The sequence below is a fragment of the Corvus cornix genome, chromosome 1A (genome assembly GCF_000738735.6).
Source record: "Corvus cornix cornix isolate S_Up_H32 chromosome 1A, ASM73873v5, whole genome shotgun sequence".
NCBI classification, from domain to species: Eukaryota; Metazoa; Chordata; class Aves; order Passeriformes; family Corvidae; genus Corvus; species Corvus cornix.
Window position 1 is genome coordinate 57,769,128 of NC_047057.1, and position 20,111 is coordinate 57,789,238.

At 39.3% G+C, this 20,111-nt stretch overlaps 1 protein-coding gene across 4 annotated transcripts in view; it reads left to right on the forward strand.

Moving 5' to 3' along the window:
• CHRM2 (cholinergic receptor muscarinic 2) overlaps positions 1 to 19,465 on the forward strand; it is an 86,423-nt gene extending 66,958 nt beyond the window's left edge. Inside the window, exons 1-3 of one of the 4 annotated variants that reach the window (XM_010410399.4) lie at positions 10,733 to 10,817; positions 14,530 to 15,962; positions 19,167 to 19,465. In XM_010410399.4, coding sequence (XP_010408701.1) covers positions 14,569 to 15,962; positions 19,167 to 19,188 — 1,416 coding nt within the window. In that variant the 5' untranslated portion in view covers positions 10,733 to 10,817; positions 14,530 to 14,568 and the 3' untranslated portion in view covers positions 19,189 to 19,465. Of the gene's footprint in view, positions 1 to 10,732; positions 10,818 to 14,529 lie in introns of those variants that run through there. The other 3 variants (XR_005604543.1, XM_039571453.1, XM_039571454.1) reach the window with 3 other exon arrangements.
• Positions 19,466 to 20,111: the final 646 nt, after the last annotated feature.

The following is a 20,111-nucleotide window of genomic DNA, read 5'->3' on the forward strand; positions in this document are numbered from 1 at the left end:
CACGACAAGAAAAACAGATAAAGAGGAAAAAATGCAATGCAGATCAACCATATTGAGAAATATATTAGTAAAGAATGAAAAAGATAGGAAATAAAAAACTACAATAGAGCATAAATATGTAAATATACATACACACACAGAGAGAGAGAGATTATGCTTTGAAGGCATTATGAGCTTTTGATTTTCTATCTGTTGCAGAACAGACTCATTTTAAGGAAGCAGGAAAAATGATTTCTTGAATAGTGATTAGGTCTAACAAACCTCTGTGTTTGCTGGAGTAGTTGCTGTCACTCTTGGGGATAAAACACCTCCTTGAATAAAAATAGGAGGACAAAAGGAAAAAAAAATATCTAAAATGAAGCTTTAACCTACTTGGCATTCCCCTTCATTAATACTACTACCTTTGTCACTTTGCTTATAAGTCTCAAAATAGAGTTTAGGAACTTTCAGAAGGATAAAAATCTCAAATGTCTTTTGTCACTTCCTGCATAGAGCCTTGAAAACCCAAAACTTTTGGCTCACTTATCCAAATTCACCACATAAGCTTTATTTTTATCCTGACCCTAGCAAACAGGTAGAATAAACCACTCCCTGGCCACAGAAGTACAACATTCATCACAAGATTTAGAAAGAACAACTAGGAAATGGATGAATTTTTCCTCTTTTTACTGCATTATCTTTATTACCAAGCAGATATCAGAACAAGCTGCATCACCATTTATTTGCCATTAACTCGCTCTCAAATGTCACCCCGTTTCCCAGCATTGAAAGAACAGGAGGTATCACAAGTCATGTGCTGCAGGTTAATGACAAATTTGCTAGAATGCCTGAAACACAAATTTCTGCTTGTGTTTGAAGTCCATGTGTATTTACATGGGAGTTGAAGTCATATTGACTCTGTGTAGTACAAGGCAAATTGCATCAGGTTCTCAGTACCTGATGTAGAGCAACAACCCCCCTTCACCTGTGAAGATTACAAGGCAGCAAGAAGAGATTCTCCCAGAGAAAGTGTAAGAGTTCAGCTCTTTTAATCTCTCTGCCATAATTTCTGTAGTTGAAAATGGCTATGAACTGTGTTATTATGTTTAATTATAAACAGATTGTGCAGAGGTATGGGGTACAAATTTAGTAAATCACAACATCCAGCAGGATTAGCTAGAAAAGACATTTTTCTTCTTACCAGATATGATTATATTACTTGTGAATGCCATCTTTGAGATGCTTGATCTTCTCTACAAAGGTGATGCAATGCAAATGTGTTGTCATTGAAATGCTTTTAATAGATGGTGGGGTTAAGGAGAAAGCATGCTATCCCTTAAATTACAAGGTCTGAGATCTACAGACCTTACACAATTAAGAAGAAAATAAATGCCCAGGTCAGTGGCATGGTGGGTTGGATAGCATTTGTTTAGGATGACCAGTATCATTATGAGTGTATACAAAATTATGAAAGATCTCGGTAAAGAAAAATGACATTTTAAATGCTCACTTGCAAAGTAGTAAATGTACAGAAGCAGATAATTAAATTTAAAGGGCATTTTCCAATCATAACATTAGAAAGATTAAGAGGTTAAACATTAACCTGACTGTAAATACCTCTGCTATGTCTTTCTACAAATAAGAGTGTCTGCATTATAATTATTTGGTGTTGTTCAATGCTTCTAACATTCAATGGGATTGCATTGTGTATCACAACAGATCAAGAGCAGATCAACAAATAGATACAAACTAATTAAAAATTTAAAAAGAAATCTAATCATACTTTTATATAGCTTTATATGTACTAAAAAATAAAACAAAAACCAAACCCAAACCAAAAAATGCTTTAGAAAGTTTGTGAAAGGCATTCAGGACTTTATACATATCTAGGACATTGATGGTATAGATAACATGTTAAAAGCCTCAAAAAGTGTTGAATTTAGAAATGAACCTCATTTACATTAAGAGACAAGAAAATGTCATGTTAGTGATTTGCCTACAGCCTGAAAGGACACCACCAACCCTCAGAGATTTTTCTGTTTACTCTGTGGCTGGGTCTGCAGCAGGGAGCAGTAGTGCTTTAGCATGTGCTACTGCTGAAAGCCCTAAAATAAAAAACTGAGTGAGAAGAGTCCCTATCTTGGGTCCAGCTTGACCCAAGGAGCCTAGTCTTTGACAAGCCCACTCTAAGATGAAAGCATCTGGATTGGGATCACAAAGCTGTTTTCTTCCTCACTGCCAGGGGTTTTTTTGTGGCTTTTGTAAAGTAAGAAGGGAAAAATAACCCACTGAGAAGCAGTTATACCAAAACATCCTAAGCCTGTTATATCATGAACAGAAAAAAAGGGACAAGCAGACAATCTTTTTTTTTTTCCTTTTTTCTCTGAAAACATTTCCTTTCAGCTGTCCCTTTGAAGTCACAGGTTTATTGCATGAGTGACTGAGAGCAAGGAGCTGTGAAATGAGCCTTTGAGCCACAGATTTCTCAGAGAGTATCACAAGGCGTGTGCAACTGGGGTACATGGCATCTGCAAATCAGGGTGGTGTTACTGAGGCTTTGTTCAGCCTCAGCCTCGGAGAGCTGCAGAGAGCCACAAACCTCAGCAGGGCAAAATCACCTCCCATATTCCTTCCACCTTCCCACCTGGGTTATCTCACTTCCACCCTGGGCAGTGACTGTGTTGATGTGACCAGCTTATGAGGAAATAATTGAGCATAGGCACACGTTCTGTGTGTAATATTATTGGTCATTTTATATACATAAATTAGGTAATGTTACCATCTCTGTTCCCCTTAGTCCTGCTGTTGCTCTGTTACTACTGGATACTTTCTCATTGTTAGAATGCTGTTGTAAGGTCATCCCTTCAAACTACCCTCACCACAGATCACTCTTGATGTTTCCTAAAAAAAATCCTGCTCAGAGGGGTCTGATTCACTTCACAGTCTAACACACAGATTGGCAGAATACTCCAGCCATGGTTATGTCTCCTCATTCTCCAGTCACAACTCTTCTGCATTTCTCATCCAAAACAATTTTCATTACTTCTCCTACATAAAGCATATTGCAAAAAAGATACTCTGCCCCACGGATAATTCTCAAAGAGGGAGCAAAATTGTGTCTCATGATTTTGGAACAGTCAGTAATGATGTACCCATTTCTTACAAACTTCAGAGCAAAGCTGTTGAAGGTTAGGATTATTTCTGCAAGTTGTCTGGTAGAGACAGAGGTCAAGTTCACCCAACATTGGCTTTTAGTGGGAGGGCAGCACCATAATGTGCTATCACAGCATTGCTTCCTGCTACAACCCTTAGGAGGTTTATTTGAGACTGCAGGAGCCTCTTTTGTCTTTCTGCAGTTTAAAGTGCTCAGAGAAATGGGAGCTGAGCACTGCCAGCAAAACCAATACCTGTTAGACCAGGAGATGAGAAAAGCAACACAGTGGTAGCCTCAGGAAAAATGATAGCCAGAAGATGGATGTGAACAGCAGAGAGCTGATGAAGAGGGTAAGAAGGACCAGAGAGGCTGAAGGGGAGCAGATGTTGCATTAGGCAGCAAGGAAAAATGAAAAGGGAAATGGATCAATGAGAAGAGTGGTGTAGGTCTGTCCCAGACTTACAGGCTACAGATCAGGTCCTAATGCAAAGCTGCTGCAAATATCTGAGAGAAAATTGTCACTGTTAAGGAGAAGAGATGCTGAGGCACCCCTTGTTAATACAACCAAGAGCAGGGGGAAAAGAGACAGCAAGACAACTGAAAGTCCCAAGATGTGACCTCATGCAGAGCTGTGGCTGGTCCACAGCACTGAGCTGTTCCTCTGCCAGTTCAGCTGACACAGAAGGGATGTACCCCACTCCAGGGGTCCCCCAAATTCAGTCACAGTTTCCCTTTTCTGTTTACTTTGTGTCATTTTCTTTCAACTGAGTATTTTGAATGCTTTACTCATCCCCAGGGATGACAGGCAGTAATATAGAAACCCTTTGATAACTGCCATCTTTACCTGGAGATAAAAATCTGAATCCCAGTTGATTATCAGAATCCCATATCATTTAGAGGCAGACCCTTTGTGGAAATGATTGTTAATGATCCCAGACTCGAGGTCATGGCTTTGATGCAGAACTGAGCAAGAAAATAATGATAGGAAAAGGAGGAAATAAGTTCATGATCACAACATAGATAATAGCACACAAAAAACCAAAAAGAAATTTACTGGAGAAAAAATAATCTCTATACAAGTAATAAATACATTGGAATTTCTGATTATGAAAGAAGATGATAACTTTTTGAAAAAATAATTTCTATCCTCTTCTTTAAAGAGGTTATAGAGGCCAAGTCTCAGTGAATAGCAGTGGCTTTAAGAACTTAAATGTTTAAATGACAACTGAGGTGAGATTCCAAACTTCAAATCACTTCAGTGTTTCCACGATACTGTTCAAAGTGCAAGGCTTGAAGAAATGTTACCCTATCTCTGTGTGGACTGTCATAGGATAATACAGACAGGTACTGAAACTAGGGTCAGTGAGGTATTTCTACCAAAAATAGGCATTAAAGGGTGACAATGTGAAGAGCCCATGTGAATGCATTGCAGAACTGCTTCTCTTGCAGTCACCCTTTCTTGCTTTCCTCTAATTAACTTATTTTCTTTTTTATTCACACCTCAGTCTTGTCCCGATTTCCTCCCTCTCACATTCACCCCATTTATTATTTTCTCTTTCCCCACACATTTTTATGTCTTTCTCTAGGTATGTTCTTGTGCTCTTCAAACAGGTTTGCTCTGTGTGGAGGCACGTTGCAGTGCAGCAATCACTGCTGAGTGGTTCTGCTGCTGTTGCATGGCACAGTGGGAGGGATTTAATCCCCAACATGACACTTCAGGGACACAGCAGATTGATGGAGGAGATTGTTCCCTAGGCACGCTGCTAGATACTATTCCTATCTAGATTTAATTTTACTTCCCATAAGTTTGCTTTACCACAAAGTCCCAATTTAAAGAGTTGTTATGTAAAGATGGACTTAGGTTCAGGGAAGTGGACCACTGCAGAAGAATAAGGTAAAGTGAAACCTCAGAAAACAAAATATATTAGTTAGTAGTCTTTTTGTCCTTAGACATGTTTGCTGTGGAAATGTGGCCTGAGATGTAGAAGCAGAAACAGGAAACTTGCAGACAGTAACAGATAAGCCTGCGAAAGAAAGGCAGAGAGCAATGTACAGCATAACTGTGGAATTTCAGGACTTTAATAAAAAGAGTTTGAGATCCTCAACACCAGAAATGGGAGAGGAACTGACTTCATCAGCAAGTCAAGTCATTGTAGCAACAGTTGTGCTGAAGCTGACATGGTGCTTCTGCCACAATGTGGCAGTTCCCATGTGGTAAAAATACAGCGGCACAGCTTCTAAATTTCAAAATCAAAGTCTTTCTCTCTTTTAATTAAAAACTCATCTTTGACGTAGAATGGAATGTGCAAGGGACATCAAATATATTCATCACCATCACTCTGTGGAAATTTTGTATCACGCAGACTTCACTGATAAAGTACCAAGATGAGTTTGTGAAGTTTGCAGATCTGTGCGCACAGTAATGGCCTTGCTTTTCTCTACCCTGTGCTAGTTAATGCCCCTCAGGTTTTTAATGGTTTTGGCTTCAAGTAATCCAATTTAGCCCTTCTGAAACCCTACATTTCATATGTTCCCATTATTTTATTTTGGCAAATATTCAAGAGAGGTCAAAATCTGATGTGAACAGGCTTTACAACGTCTCTTTAAAAACCAAAATAAGCAGAGAGCTTGAGAGTATTTGCTTATGCATTTTAGTCTTCCTGGGCCTTTAGTCTTAGGCCCACTGATGATGAACATAATTTTTGCAGAAGGTACATGGTCAGAGAAAAGTCCCTCAGTCTCCTGTTATTAAGTTAAGCTTGTTAAACATTACATTATTTTTTGACAGAGGGTAGGGGCTTCTCTTAGAGGCATGGTGAATTAATGCAAAGCTAAGGTATTTTACCTTGCTAAGAGTAGCTGCAGCATGTTAGGACCAATATCTGGACCCATGTATCAGAGCCAGATTCAAACACAGATTTGTTAAACCCGTAATGGAGTCAAAATACAATTAGTCTGTAGCTAGAGTCTATGTAATTAAAGTTGGTAGCAGTCATGCAGTGAAACAGCATAGTCAGAGACTTATGGAACCTATACTAATGCAGTAGCCATGAAAAGCTGCTGAATAAATATCTCCTTTCATTGGCAAGGACTATGCAATCTTTGAGGTTCTCTGCTCACAAAAGGGGAGATGATCATGCAGACCCACAGCAAACATTCATAGCTGTGACCCACAAGTTTATAATTAGCTGCAGAAAACACTTCCTTTGAGATTTTTAAATGTTTTTATAAATATTTTGTTAGGTGTTGCCACCCTCTTTCCTTCTTTCACAAACTTTTCTCAGACTGCAGAATGAGCTTGGAAATATAGATTCTGGTTGGAAATTTAGGTATCACTGCTTTCTGGTAAGGTAAGATCCAAATTAAGTTCCTTCAGTATTTCATTATCACTGCTTCAAATGCAATCTTCAGTAATACAGACATAAAAAAGATTTAGCTGCTCTCTCAGAAACAAGTTTGAACTTCTGTTCAATATATGCTTAAATACTTGCAAAGAATTTGAGCCATTCCCTGTTATATCTGAGTCAGCATTCTTCTCTGTGCTTCTAATCTACATCTCAGGTAAGCTGTTAAGTGAGATGGAAGATGTGTAAACATCCCCAGAATTTATGGACACGGAAGCAGAACAGACTAGATTTTCAAGCTCTTGAGAATTTCATGTAAGACTGACCATGATGGTGTTTAAAAGAATTTTAAAATCATTTGCTGAGTAAAGAAATGAGGTACTTTCCAAAGCAGATTCAAGGATCATCTGATAGATCTTAGTGAGTGAATAAGAAAATCCCGTGCAAAAGCCACATACTAACACTGTTTACAACCTAGGGAAAAGGAGAGATTTTCTTTAGCTTCAGGAAGAGTCTCTTTGTCTCTCATATGTTAATATTCCTGTCAGAAGCCCTACTCTGACTCTGTCTGAGGAACAGAGTCAGAGTCTCCATGGGTTTATCCATGATCCCAAAAGGAGTTCTATGATTTGGAGGGATTTGCAGGCATTCACTGAAATATCACAGCATCTTTTCTGGGCTCACTGGCAAGTTGAGGGGGTTAATCCATGGTTCCTTAAGGGACCCTCCCTGTGCTGTATTGCAGTTCTCTGGGGTTTTTTCATGACCAATATTCCTACAGGCTCTTCCAGGGAAAAAAAAAAAAATTAAGCCAGGAAAGACTAGAAAGACTGGGATTTGGGTTTTGATTTTTATTATTTTGTTTTGTCTGGGGGGGTTGGTTGGTTGTTGGTTTGGTCTGGGGGGATTTTTTATAGGTCTGCTTGTATGTTTCTTAAAAGAGGTGCGTTCCTCTTATACATTAGCTTTGGGTAAGAATAAATTCTAAGTTGGTTTCAGTCAGCCTTCTGATCCCTCTCCTCTTTCAGCAGCTTCACTACTTGTCACTCAGGGACTTCGAGTAGGTCTCATAAGGTTTCTGTATTTAACAGCACAGGTGTGATAGCTGATCTGAGGATAATGAAGTACTGTGCCTCCAATTTGTGCTGGGCTGCAGAGGGACAACTTGACTCACACCACACTGTTCCTTCAGAGAATATAACCTAATGATCCTCAATTCAATCTGAACAGAAACTTAAATAACTCTTCTGCTGAGGCAACCTTTCTCATGGCCGAGGATAGGTATAACTTTAGTCTGAGTTCTGGCATGATTATTTTATCTAAAGTGTTTGAAGAAGACACTTATAGTCAGATAAAACTTGCTGGGTGATGGGTGTGTGGAGCTTCAGGCAACTTCCAGCAACAGTGGTGCAGCACAAGGAGGAAAAGAGTGACTTACTGACATCTGTCAGTGCTCCTGTCAGGGTAAGTCCCTTTTCTAGTTCTCCTATAACCTCTGCAAGTATAAACCAGTATAGGTGCCCTGATGAAATGTGTATGTGCCGTGAGCTAGTCCCTAGATTTTACCTTTTAATGACATCATCCACTCTTCTGACCCATTTATGGCCTCTCGAAGGAGTTGGGTCATGCCCAGATAGATGACTAAATGATGGTTGCAGTGAATAAGCTCAGGCCTAAGCATGTGCTTCTGTGCAGTGGGTGCCCCAGTGTAACTAGATCACAGAATATTCTGATTTGGAAGGATCCACAAGGATCATCAAGTCCAGCTCTTAAATGAATGGCCTATCCAGGGATTGAACCCAGAACCATGGTGTGATTAGTACCAGGCTCTGACAGACTGAGCTAATCCCAGGGCCATATACCTCTTCACCCAGACTGCTTGCTCCAGGAATATTTAACTGTAATGGTTTCAGGTTTTCATCAAATTATGTCTCTGCTCATTAATTATAATAAAAAGTAAATTGCAATAAAATGTGGGGCTCCTCTGCCTAAGACGTAAGTAATTATCTAAGTTTTTAACATATTTTGAAACTATCCTACTGCTGGAAATTACTGTTTTATGTGGCAGCTGCTTATCTGTGCCTCTAGATGGAGATCCTATCCATTTAACTCAACCCTCTAGAGAAAGCTGTGGGATGCTTCAATAAGAGCTCCAGTTTGCCTTTCATACTCCAAAGACTAAATTTTACTTTTTTCTCTGATTTCTGGATTATAAATTTATTTTGATTTTAGCAAGTAGACATATTTCACAGCTTACCTGAAAAACAAAAAAAAAAAAAAGGAAAAAAAAAAAGAAAAAAAAAAACCACCAGAAAAAATGCTCTTTGGTTCTAGCTTTCAACAGCAAGAGCATCCCTAACTACTGACTTTGACTGAAATGTAGTGCTGAAACCCTCTGCTTTACAACTGCTATCCTGAAAATTCCCTCTACTGTGTAAGCACCTCTGACAAGCTGAGGTGCACAGCATTGCAGGTGGGACTCAGACGGAATGATATGGATCATTGTATTCAGTCACTTTTATCATAGGGATATATCTCATGGTTCCACAAGAACAGCGAGGAAAACCTTCCATAACTTCACCAAGAGACTTGGCTATTTCCCTTCTGGACCAAGATGATCCTAGCAAGAATAAGGAGGCATGTGAGTCAAAGTATCTTCTCTAGTCCAGGAGGTAAAAATCCCTTTTTGTGGATCAAAACCAGTTAGATAAAACCATGCTGATTAAGCATATTTTTCAGGTTTGCCCAATGCAGTAGGATGCAGAGTTTAGCTTGTAATGGTATCAGCTGCCCAAAGACAGAATGTAAATTCTCTCTTGATTACTCAGGTCCTGGAAAACAAAAACATATCTGCAGCCAAACCTATACTTACAGAAAGGTAATATTTCACGTGCCTCAGTACCAACAGGTGACTATCAACATAACAGTAGTAATTGTAATAACAGTACCCATATATTAGAAATACTTGGTTATCCATATCTTTGAGGAAAAACTACCCTTTTTTTTTTCTTTTTAATTTCCTGACACCAGAGAGGTTATTCTTTGTTTGAGTTTTTTTTATTATATTGACTATACTTTTCTTTGTGTGATATTTAATACAAACAAGTTGGGCTCATTGCACTATATTTACTTCCAAATAGTTTTTCTACATTTGCTCCTATATAGCTTTAGACTATAAGAGCAGCAGTGTGCAAGATGTAGTTAACAGCTTTACAAATCCTCAGACCCTGACTTGCCCTGAGGCAGCACTTTTGGTGCCAGCATTGATACCTTCTCATGTACAGTCCCCTGCTGCTTTTGGGGGAATGTTTTCATTTCTGCCTTGTTCAATTGTTGCTTGTGGCACACTGTTGGTTTGGTTTTTTTAATGCTCTTTGACTCTGATCTACTTGTTGTTTCAAGATACATGCAGAAATTTTTAATTTTGCCCTTAGGTATTCTTCACAATGAGATGGAGAAAAGTAGATCCAGGCAGGCCCACAGGATATCTTTTTTGTAGGACATGTGTTGATTGAGATAAACAAAAGTGCATGAAAATTAAAACAAATGGACCACACCAAGACCATAACATTTAGCAAAGATGTTTCTAGTTTCAAAAGGATTGCAGAAGATAACCCATGTGGTGAAGATTTTATTCTTCAGGTGTTGGGGTATTTTCTGAAATGTTTTTTTACCAAAAGTCCAGACTACATCTATAGTTCTCTCTTAAAGTCTGCAATAAATTCTGGCTAACAGACCTAGGATATTTGTCACAGATGTAGGGATTTTGTTTCTCTCTTTTTCTTTTCATACTGTGAGTTTAAAATGGTGTGAGGAAGAAATGTAGAATCAAAATCAATTCAATTCAGGATAAAAATCGGTTCAGGAAAAAAAATTCTATTATTGCTACAGCAAACATCAAATCCATTTTACATAGGTTTGGGCTGAATAGGAGCTAGATCAGAAAAAGAAAGTTAAAGTAACTTCTGCTTGAGAGTTGCATGTTGAAATGCACTCAGAATAGCAATGCACAGAGTCTTGGGTAATCCTGTTTAAATCACAAATATAACTTTCAGGTGCAGATCATTTGTTACCTCTTTCACGTCTTGACCTTTATATGGTTTCAGAGAATTCAAAGAAGACATTAAATCCTTACCAAATTTAACTTGTCAATATGCACAATACGGAAGAAGGGTTTGTCTAACACACTCTGACAGGCGTGATGTTTCAGCCATTTTTTTCAATATACCAAACATTTCTACATTCTGTTTTGTGACAGATGTTGGAGATATATTTTAAACTTAAAATTACAGTGTTTGCTACAAGATTCGCCTGCACCAAATGGATGTGTTCCTGTTGGGGTAAGTGGAAAGCACAACTCAGCAGGATGTAGTGCTTAAGTATGCTCCAGTTCTGCCCTAAACTGTTGTCCAGTCAAAAGAAGGGAATGATTTTCAGCACTATGAGTTCTTTAGAGGGAGGAACTACTGCACTGGGAATGTTTCGCACGTACATATCAAATATAAACAATGAATTAATTTATATGTGGATTTCTTGGCTTTGGACATATTCCGTGCAGCGATTATGGTGTTTCCACTCCACGAAGTCATATATATTTTGAAATATATTTCAGAATATTAACTTGGTTGCTTTTCAGGTCACAAGAGACATTCCTTGCCTTTTCTGGGTATCCTCTGTTTAGCAAGAATGCACTTAGTATAGGAGGATAAATTATGGTAGCCCATGGGAGTCAGTGCCATATTGTGTAACTCACACAAACACCCATGGGCTTGCAGAGGAGAGCTCTGTTTGCTCAAGAGTAAGATCTGGTATTTCTCACACCGGAGGTCATATTACCTTAAAATGCCTCTGCCCCTAGGTCTGCCTGATGAATAACATCTGCTCCCATAACAACTGCCTCTCCAGCAGGAGAGATGGGCTCTGTGGCAAGACAAAAACAAAAGCAGTCCGCAGGCAGTCCTGTACTGAGGCAGCAAGTGGCCACGACAAGAAACAGAACCCTCTCTGTGCACCTGATTCCAGCTCTACTGGAGCCAACAGGAAGGAGCCCAGAAGATTGCAGGGGCTCTTGGGTTAGGAAGCGTGCACAGCCCTGCCTCTGCTCATGTAATATTTGTACTCTCAGCAGTGACAATATATGTCAGTGGAAATCAGATGTTTCTCTCCAGCCCTACACCCTCTCATCAACATACACAGCAAAACATGCTTCACTTTACAATCACAGTGATGCAGGCAAAGGAAGTTTCCACTGGAGCTGGTGACAGCAGATGTTTCCCTGTACCTCAGAAAGCTGTCACCATCTATGGAATTTGCAGTCCACAATTACCAACCTTTTCAAAGGCTGGAAAGTTTTGTGCACAGATCACTGGGAAAGGGACTACTTTGTTTTGCTTCCATTTGCATCAACACAGGGAAATCCTATTCCTAGCAAGTAAAATTAGCTTTTAGCTTTCATCCATCTCCTTGCATCCCATAGATTCCCATAAAATCAGGGGAATTGAATTACTAATATTTCCAGTGAAAGTGTGTAAAAAATTTTACCTGAAAAAACTCAGGAATAAAGTTAGCTGGGAGATGGCAATTTGGTTTCACAACAAGTTTCAAGTTTTTAAAATTAATTTTGTTCTTTGGTGGAATGAAGCAGAACTTCTGAACAGTTTTTCAAAAATTTATTGCAGAGAAACATTTGTTTCCTTATCATAAAGCACTATTTTTTTCAGCTCTGATCCATTCTCAGTCATTTCCATTTTTGCTCCCCCACTCACTTTCTGTCACCAGAGGTAGCTGCAGAGCCCTGGATCACAAACCCTCTTCAGCTGAATTTTTTTTTTTTTTAAATCAATACATCTCTATGTGTGATTTTGTCTTTTCATTAAAAATGCATTCTGTTAAGAATGTTCATAAACAACTCTGCTTGGGAGTAATTCTTAGCTTGTCCAAAAAATTGATGTCTTAACACATCTAACTGGATAACCAGCTGCTCAGCTGTGAAGCTTTGGGAGAAAAATACGCAAGGAAATGCTGAAATGACAGTCCTATATATTAAAGGTGTCCTGTGGATGTGTTTGCACAGAGTAGAAATTCTGCTCCATTGCACTCAGCCTATTCTTACTGTACAAAGAACACACTTTGCTAAAGCATTCCTCCTCCTTTTTTTGTTGTCTCGAACCTGATCCCAAGAATTTTAGGGATGTACCTCTAAACAGATAGAAGGAAAATAATGCCTGTCTAGCCTTATGTTCCTCTACTTATTCATGTATTCACTTCAACATGGAATTGGCAAAAAAATTTTAGCTGTTTTTGAAAGCAAAGGCTTTCAAAGAGCCCCACCCTCTGCCAGTTGTATTTCTTTAAGTGTAAATTGCAAGATTACAAAGTTGCCTCAGACAGAAAACCTTTTACCCTGGTTTAGCATTTTGACTTTTCCATGGGGACATACTCTCTTATTTTTCCGAGAGGTCAGAAGGGGTTTTGCTGCTGTGCTGACATTTTGCATCATCTTCTTTCTTTCTTTCACATCTGAAAAAAAAAAGAAAAGCAAAGCACAGTTCTGAAATGACAGTAAAAATGCATTGCTCCTCTTAAGTGACGTGGACTGCCTATGCCTGTACAGCAGCAGGTTAGTCAGAGAGACCAGAGAATTCCTGAATCCCTGGTGTTTGGAGGGGCTATACATAGATGAATTTTTTGTCTTCCTTTGATTGCACCACCACATTTAGAAACTCTTTCTTAAGGAAGTGAGGCCTTATGTGTGGGGGGAAAAAAAAGGAGAATATTGTAATTAGAAAAAACCTAACTTCCCTGTCACATCTGGCCTTCATGCTTCAATAATCTCTTGAGCACAGCTCATAAATAATGAGCAGTCAGAGATGGGCTGTACAATTCCAGTGCATTCTATTGACTTCCAGGGGATGCACAAAATGATAGAACATATCCTGAAGGCAAAAGCATGCACTGTTTTCTCAGTCTTCTCTCAAATGTGTATTGCTAGCAATTTAATTGCTATTTATTGAACACTGCCAGTAGGGTATACAGGGCACAAAAAGAATTGCTATGTGTAAACAGAACTATTTTTATCTGTTTCTTTATTTAGCATTACCCTGCTATCCATTTCAGACCTTTTGTTGTAGTTTAATGTGATACCAGTTAAAAATATTGTGATTTGAAAAATCATGAGAAAAGTATCAAGCAAGCATCAAAAGATAATCTCATTGTGTTTTAAAAAACTCTACCCAAACAACACTGCCTTATCCAGATACAAATGCTCAAAACTAAGTAAAAAATAACTTTAATCTTACTTGTTGAAACATTGAAATTGAAAAAAGTAGAAATAAATTATGTATGCATCTAACTAGATAGCCAAACGCTCAACTGATGTGAGTTTACTAACTCTGTTAACTTCAACAGAATCACCCTCTTTTGCTTTATTGACAGACTAATTAGTTTGATGCAGTGCCAAAATCTTTGTACGTGTTGACTATAAAAGGAACTGCAGGGTAAGAAAATTGGGAGGAAATATGATAAAAACCCATTCCATAAACCTCACAGAAACATGCCCGGGTGGAACAGGAAAGAAAGATGGAAACAGAAATCTCCTTCATGTCATCTGCCTCTCAGTAAATCACAGCTTCACTTTGGGTTATAAGGGTGTTGCACCCTCAGGTCCAGACTTTTTATTTGGAATAGGGTTTGAAATGCGCAAAGTGAACTGTTCTGTTAGCAAGAAAGAAAACAATATGCAGGTTCAGTTCCAAAATATTCAAGTCAACATTAGTTGTAAAAAAGTAACAAAGAGAAAATTGTATCTGAGAACTTAAAAATGTAGTGTTGGATCCAAATGTGTGCCTTTCTCACATGCTTAGACCTAGCCTATTGTTCTGTTACTCTTAAACTGTACACTGTAAGGTGTTTCCTTTAGCCAAAGCTGACTGGTTTTTCCTGAATACATCTACCTTTCAACTCCTGTCATGTCGAGCTTTTTTGGGATCCATTCCTTAAAGGCAAAGAAACTAACTTCCTGATGGTATCTGTTTTCTTTTCTCTCCTCTGCAGGCTTAAGTTGTAACTGGGTACCTTGTTATCAGAAGCGAAATGAATAACTCAACGTACATAAACTCTTCCACTGAAAATGTGATGGCTTTGGAAAGCCCTTATAAAACTGTTGAGGTGGTGTTCATCGTCCTGGTGGCAGGGTCTCTCAGTCTAGTCACCATAATTGGGAACATCCTGGTTATGGTGTCAATCAAAGTCAACAGGCACCTCCAGACTGTCAACAATTATTTCCTGTTCAGCCTGGCCTGTGCTGACTTGATCATCGGCATCTTTTCCATGAACCTGTACACCCTCTACACTGTGATAGGCTACTGGCCCTTAGGGCCTGTGGTGTGTGACCTCTGGCTGGCTCTTGACTATGTGGTCAGCAACGCCTCTGTAATGAACCTGCTCATTATCAGCTTTGACAGATACTTTTGTGTCACCAAACCTCTGACATATCCTGTGAAGCGGACCACGAAGATGGCAGGCATGATGATCGCAGCTGCCTGGGTCCTGTCCTTCATCCTGTGGGCCCCTGCAATTCTCTTCTGGCAATTTATTGTGGGAGGAAGGACTGTCCCGGATGGGGATTGCTACATCCAGTTTTTTTCCAACCCTGCTGTCACATTTGGCACTGCCATTGCAGCCTTCTATTTGCCTGTTATCATCATGACTGTCCTTTACTGGCAAATCTCTCGAGCCAGTAAGAGTCGGATAAAGAAAGGAAAAAAGGAAGCCACCCAAAACCAAGAAACAGTTTCCCCCAGCCTTGTCCAAGGTAAAATAGTGAAACCAAACAATAACAATATCCCAACCAGTGGAGATGGGTTGGAGCACAGCAAAATTCAGAATGGAAAAACCAGCGAAGAGACTGTGACTGAAGACTGTGTTCAAGGGGAGAAGGAGAGCTCCAATGACTCCACCTCCGTCAGTGTGGTTGCTTCCAACTTGAAAGAGGACGAAGCTACCAAAGATGCCAGACAGGCTTCTGCCTCCCAAGACCATCTCAAAGCAGAGAACTCCAAGCTGACGTGCATCAGGATAGTCACCAAGTCCCAAAAGGGGGACTGCTGTGCCCCTACCAACACTACCGTGGAGATTGTAGGCACGAACGGGGAAGAGAAGCAGAACAGCGTCGCCCGGAAAATCGTCAAGATGACAAAGCAGCCAGCCAAAAAGAAACCACCCCCTTCTAGGGAGAAAAAAGTGACAAGGACTATTTTGGCCATCCTCCTGGCCTTCATCATCACCTGGACCCCATACAATGTGATGGTGCTCATCAACAGCTTCTGCACATCCTGCATCCCTAGCACCGTATGGACCATAGGTTACTGGCTCTGTTACATCAACAGCACCATCAACCCCGCTTGCTACGCGCTGTGCAATGCCACTTTCAAGAAGACCTTTAAGCACCTTCTTATGTGTCATTACAAGAATATAGGAGCTACAAGGTAAAAATAATGATGAAAATAATTATGGAAAGGGTGAAGAAGTTCCAAATTAAATTTAAAAAAACCCAACGCTATAGCACTTTATGCTCTTCTATGGAATGTGCAATCCAGGATGTTAGTGGAAATACTGATAAGGGGCATCAGCTGAACCCCTGAGGACTACACTTAAAAACATTTTTTTTATAAATGAAAATAAATCTTTGGGACATGGGGATGTTTGAGAAAGTATTCAAGAATGTGGACTGGAGGCACAGTTCCTTACTTTCTGAGAATATTCTGCAGAAGGGCTTTAAAGTCTCTGATTTTTAGTCATTCTGTGTAAAATTCTTGTTCTTTCATTCTCTTTTTCTTGTTTTTTTCCTGTATGTGTTTAATACATCTTCACCTATGGCTAAAACCCCCAAATTTTAATAACTGTGTGGAAGAGGCACAGGAGTTTGGAAGATCATTGTATAATCCAAATCAATCATGGCAGAAATTTTCTAAAGCTCCAAGTTGTCTAAAGCTGTTTTGCCACTGTCATGTAAGAAGCTTAATGTTAGGTAAATCATGATGAAAGTTTTTTATGTTGTTTATGACACCACCATTTCCAAAACTGCCTCAGTTCTGAAAGTGTACTTATGCTCTCAACATGTAATCATTGTATATTGTTTGAAGTCTGCCGCTTGCCCCTTCCCAGGGGCTTTTGTTCTGTGACCACTTCATCACGTCAAGATCAAAGTGAAAAGATGTGGTCTCGTCCAGATTGCTACATGTCAAGACTTTTTCAGCCTCCATGTAAACCAAAGCTTTTGAGATTATTTTGTTCACTTTGTTCGTCACATAACATCGACCTGTGGATTTGTCTTTTACCTCCATCAGCCTTTTCTTCCTTTCTGTACCTTATTTGTCCCGGGCAAGACTGAACATCAAAAGAAGTTTAAATTCAAAGGTCTCATCCAGTCAGCCACCATGGTGGCCAAACAATGGGTCTCAGCTGAAGAATAGAAACAAGATTATTGCTAGGAAGATGAATGGTTACATCCATTTAAAGTTGGATGTACAGACAAAGAGGTATGTTGAGGCTTCACAGAATGAATAGTTAATATTAGATGACCATGCTCTTGGCCTGTCAAAAGATGATTCTATGATTAATTTATTGAGGAAAAGAGTAAGATAGACCAACATATCCACCTTGATCAAGCTCTGCTAAGCCCTTAGTGTGAAACTTGGGTCCTTTCTGGGTGAATCCTGGACAAGATGTTTGCTTTCTGGAAAAGATAGTGGTCACATTGCCTTGTGTACTGCCTGGGAGCCATATTTTGACTGTAAGCCAAGGGATAACACTAATAAAAAGGCAGAGAGGAAAACTGTGATTATAGGAAATCAGATACTGAAATAGTCTGGATGGGAGTCTGGCAAGAGTTAAGATCAAATATTTTCTGCTACTCCACACTAGGCAAAATTTAGATTATTTCTGCCTGATAAAGAATTTAGTATTCCAATATTTGATATTTACTGTAGCAAAACTAAGCATTGTGTGGACAGGTCAAAGGGTATCAGATTACTGACAACAGAGGTTGTCTGTGTGTTGTGCATATTTTATTTACCTCTTTCTTAGTAGCTCTAACTTCCAGGCCCTATCAAAGGTACGTTTATATATTTTGTTACTCAAAAAGAGCATAGACAGTGTCCGAGAGTCTCTTTTCTGGAATGAAAGCCATCCACCAAACAGAACACCAATGCATTCTGTTATTTCATGCTACCACGTTAGAGTATTCCAAAATGTACCTCAAAATAGCAGCCTCTGAAATTGCAGAGAAATTAATCTTGCAGAATTAAGTTTTACATTTGACAAGCTTATTGGAACACAGTGTCAAAGCACTTTGGTATCACAACAATTTTCATGTTTCATAGTACAAGTTCCCAGCAGAAAGCAAAAAGCAGGAGGATTAAACTGCAGTAAATTAAGGCCACGTTAAACTCAGGATTAATGTGTCTTAATATGAAGCCATTGAATTTATATCCCTAGTGATTTCATCCTAATATAAGTGTCTCCATACAGCCAAGGATCTAATTTTGAAACCCCCACTTGCCTCGAGTCATATCTACTATCACTGTTTTCATCTTCCTGCTTGTAAGGAAGAATAACTCAATGACAAAGCTTGCCAAACTGAGCACTACTTGCCTTTTAAAACTTCGTTCACTAGGTTTATCTTGACAGGTCAAAGGAAGGACTTACACATTCCTAGGCTGTTCATTCTCTCACAGTATTAAAAAACCCAGATAAAATCCCAAGATAAAATAAAATCAAATGTGATCAATTTCTAAATCTGACTTCTTTAGAAAAGTTTCATAAAAGAAACACACCTGCTTCTTTCATTCAGCAAGTGCTGTGGATATCAACAGTACAGGTACTCAAATTGGGAAATAATGGTTTGTACAGCCATGCTTAATCTTTTAACTCTGGTTTTCTGGCAGGGGGCAAATCCTTTATTCTCACATTTGAAGCTGTCACTTGTTCATAATGAATTAATCTAACAGCTAAGGACACCCCTACAGGTTAGGAAGTGTGACAGATAGATTACAATTATACTTCATCATGTGATAACACTCAAAATACCACAGAAAAAAAAGTTTTTGTGGGGCCCAGCATTCATGTAACAAACAAGCAAAGGAAAAATATCAGTTCAAAGCTTTCTAGCACTTTTCCCTGGCACCACCCTCACTTTTGAGCCCAAAAGACAAGGTGCTTTAATTTGTGTTTTAGTATATTTAAAAGGCTTGCAGGACACACAGTCCTTTGTGTTTCCACCCTGCAACAGTTCCATGATACCTCTACATTTGCAGACAACTAAACAGTGTAAAAATAGATGACATAATGCATGTGTCCACAGGCAAGCAAACACACAACCCAATACAGTTTATATACATGAAAAATAACCAACTACTAATCAAGATATTGCATGGAATCTTGTCTGCCTTGTGTGCATTACCAGGTGCTGGCAGCTGCAGAGCCAACACTTATTACACTATCTAGCCTCTCCTGAAAGCAGAGAGGAAGTACAGATAGAGAGTGCCCTGAGATACTGGGAACCTCTTGGGTCTTCAGCTGGCTCAGTAAGACAAAAATGTCATAATGGTTCAGAACCACGAAACAATTTGTTCTTGAATATCCTTTGAGCTTTCATGTCTTTCCTTTGTGTCCCAAACCACGTTCACCAGGTTTCACTTCCCTTCTGAGTGATAGTTCTGCGGGATCTAGATGTCAGTCTTGAAGAGCAACTCTCCGTGGGTAACTTCGGCTTCCCTGGCTGTCACCTGCACCCCGTGGCCCTGCGGCCCCAAGTGGCCCTGCTGCTGGAGCTGCCTCATCTTCACCTTGGGCTTGGCCAGAGGATCCCAGCGGCACATCCACACCACGTGCTGCACTGACCACTTTTGCTTCGCATAGAAATCAAGCATACTGTGCAGGTGACTCATGAGAACAAAAAAGAAAAAAGAAAGAAAGAAAAAACAAAAAAGGATAGCTAACAACAAAAAACTGCACTAGAACTTCTTGTTCCCTCGTTTTTTTCCCTCTTTCATTACTTCCAGAAAGAGGCAGCCCACGGGGAGTGATTTGTGTTGTCACAGGACAGCCCTACCTTCACTCTTCAGGAAGAAAACAGCAACTTGAAGATGCAACAATCCAGTGGTCAACTTCTCTGAGTATTAAAGGTGTTGTGGTAAAAGAGGAAGGAAGGAAGAGAGGAAGAAGAAAAAAGAAAAGAAACTAAAAGAAATGAAATGAAACGAAATGAAAATAAGAAAGAAGAAAAAAAGAAAAGAAAGAAAAGAAGAAAGAAAGAAAGAGAAATCTGAAGCAATATTGAAAATCTGTTTTCCAGCGAGAACAAAGTCTAAGAAAAACTTGTCAGCCTTCTTTCTGTTTGAGATTTTCATTTGATTTATTAGAAATCATAGGATCTATTAAAATATAGGAAAGTATATGAATGCTGCCTGATGAAAGACAGTCCAAAGGCAACAAACACATCTGTAGAGGTCAGATTGCTTTTTCTTCCCTTCTTTCATTCTTTTTTTGCTGTACAAATGCTGACGGGATAGGGAGTGCTCAAGTGGACCCCAGAGATCAGTTGTTTGGCATTCACAAAGCATGAAGGGGACAAA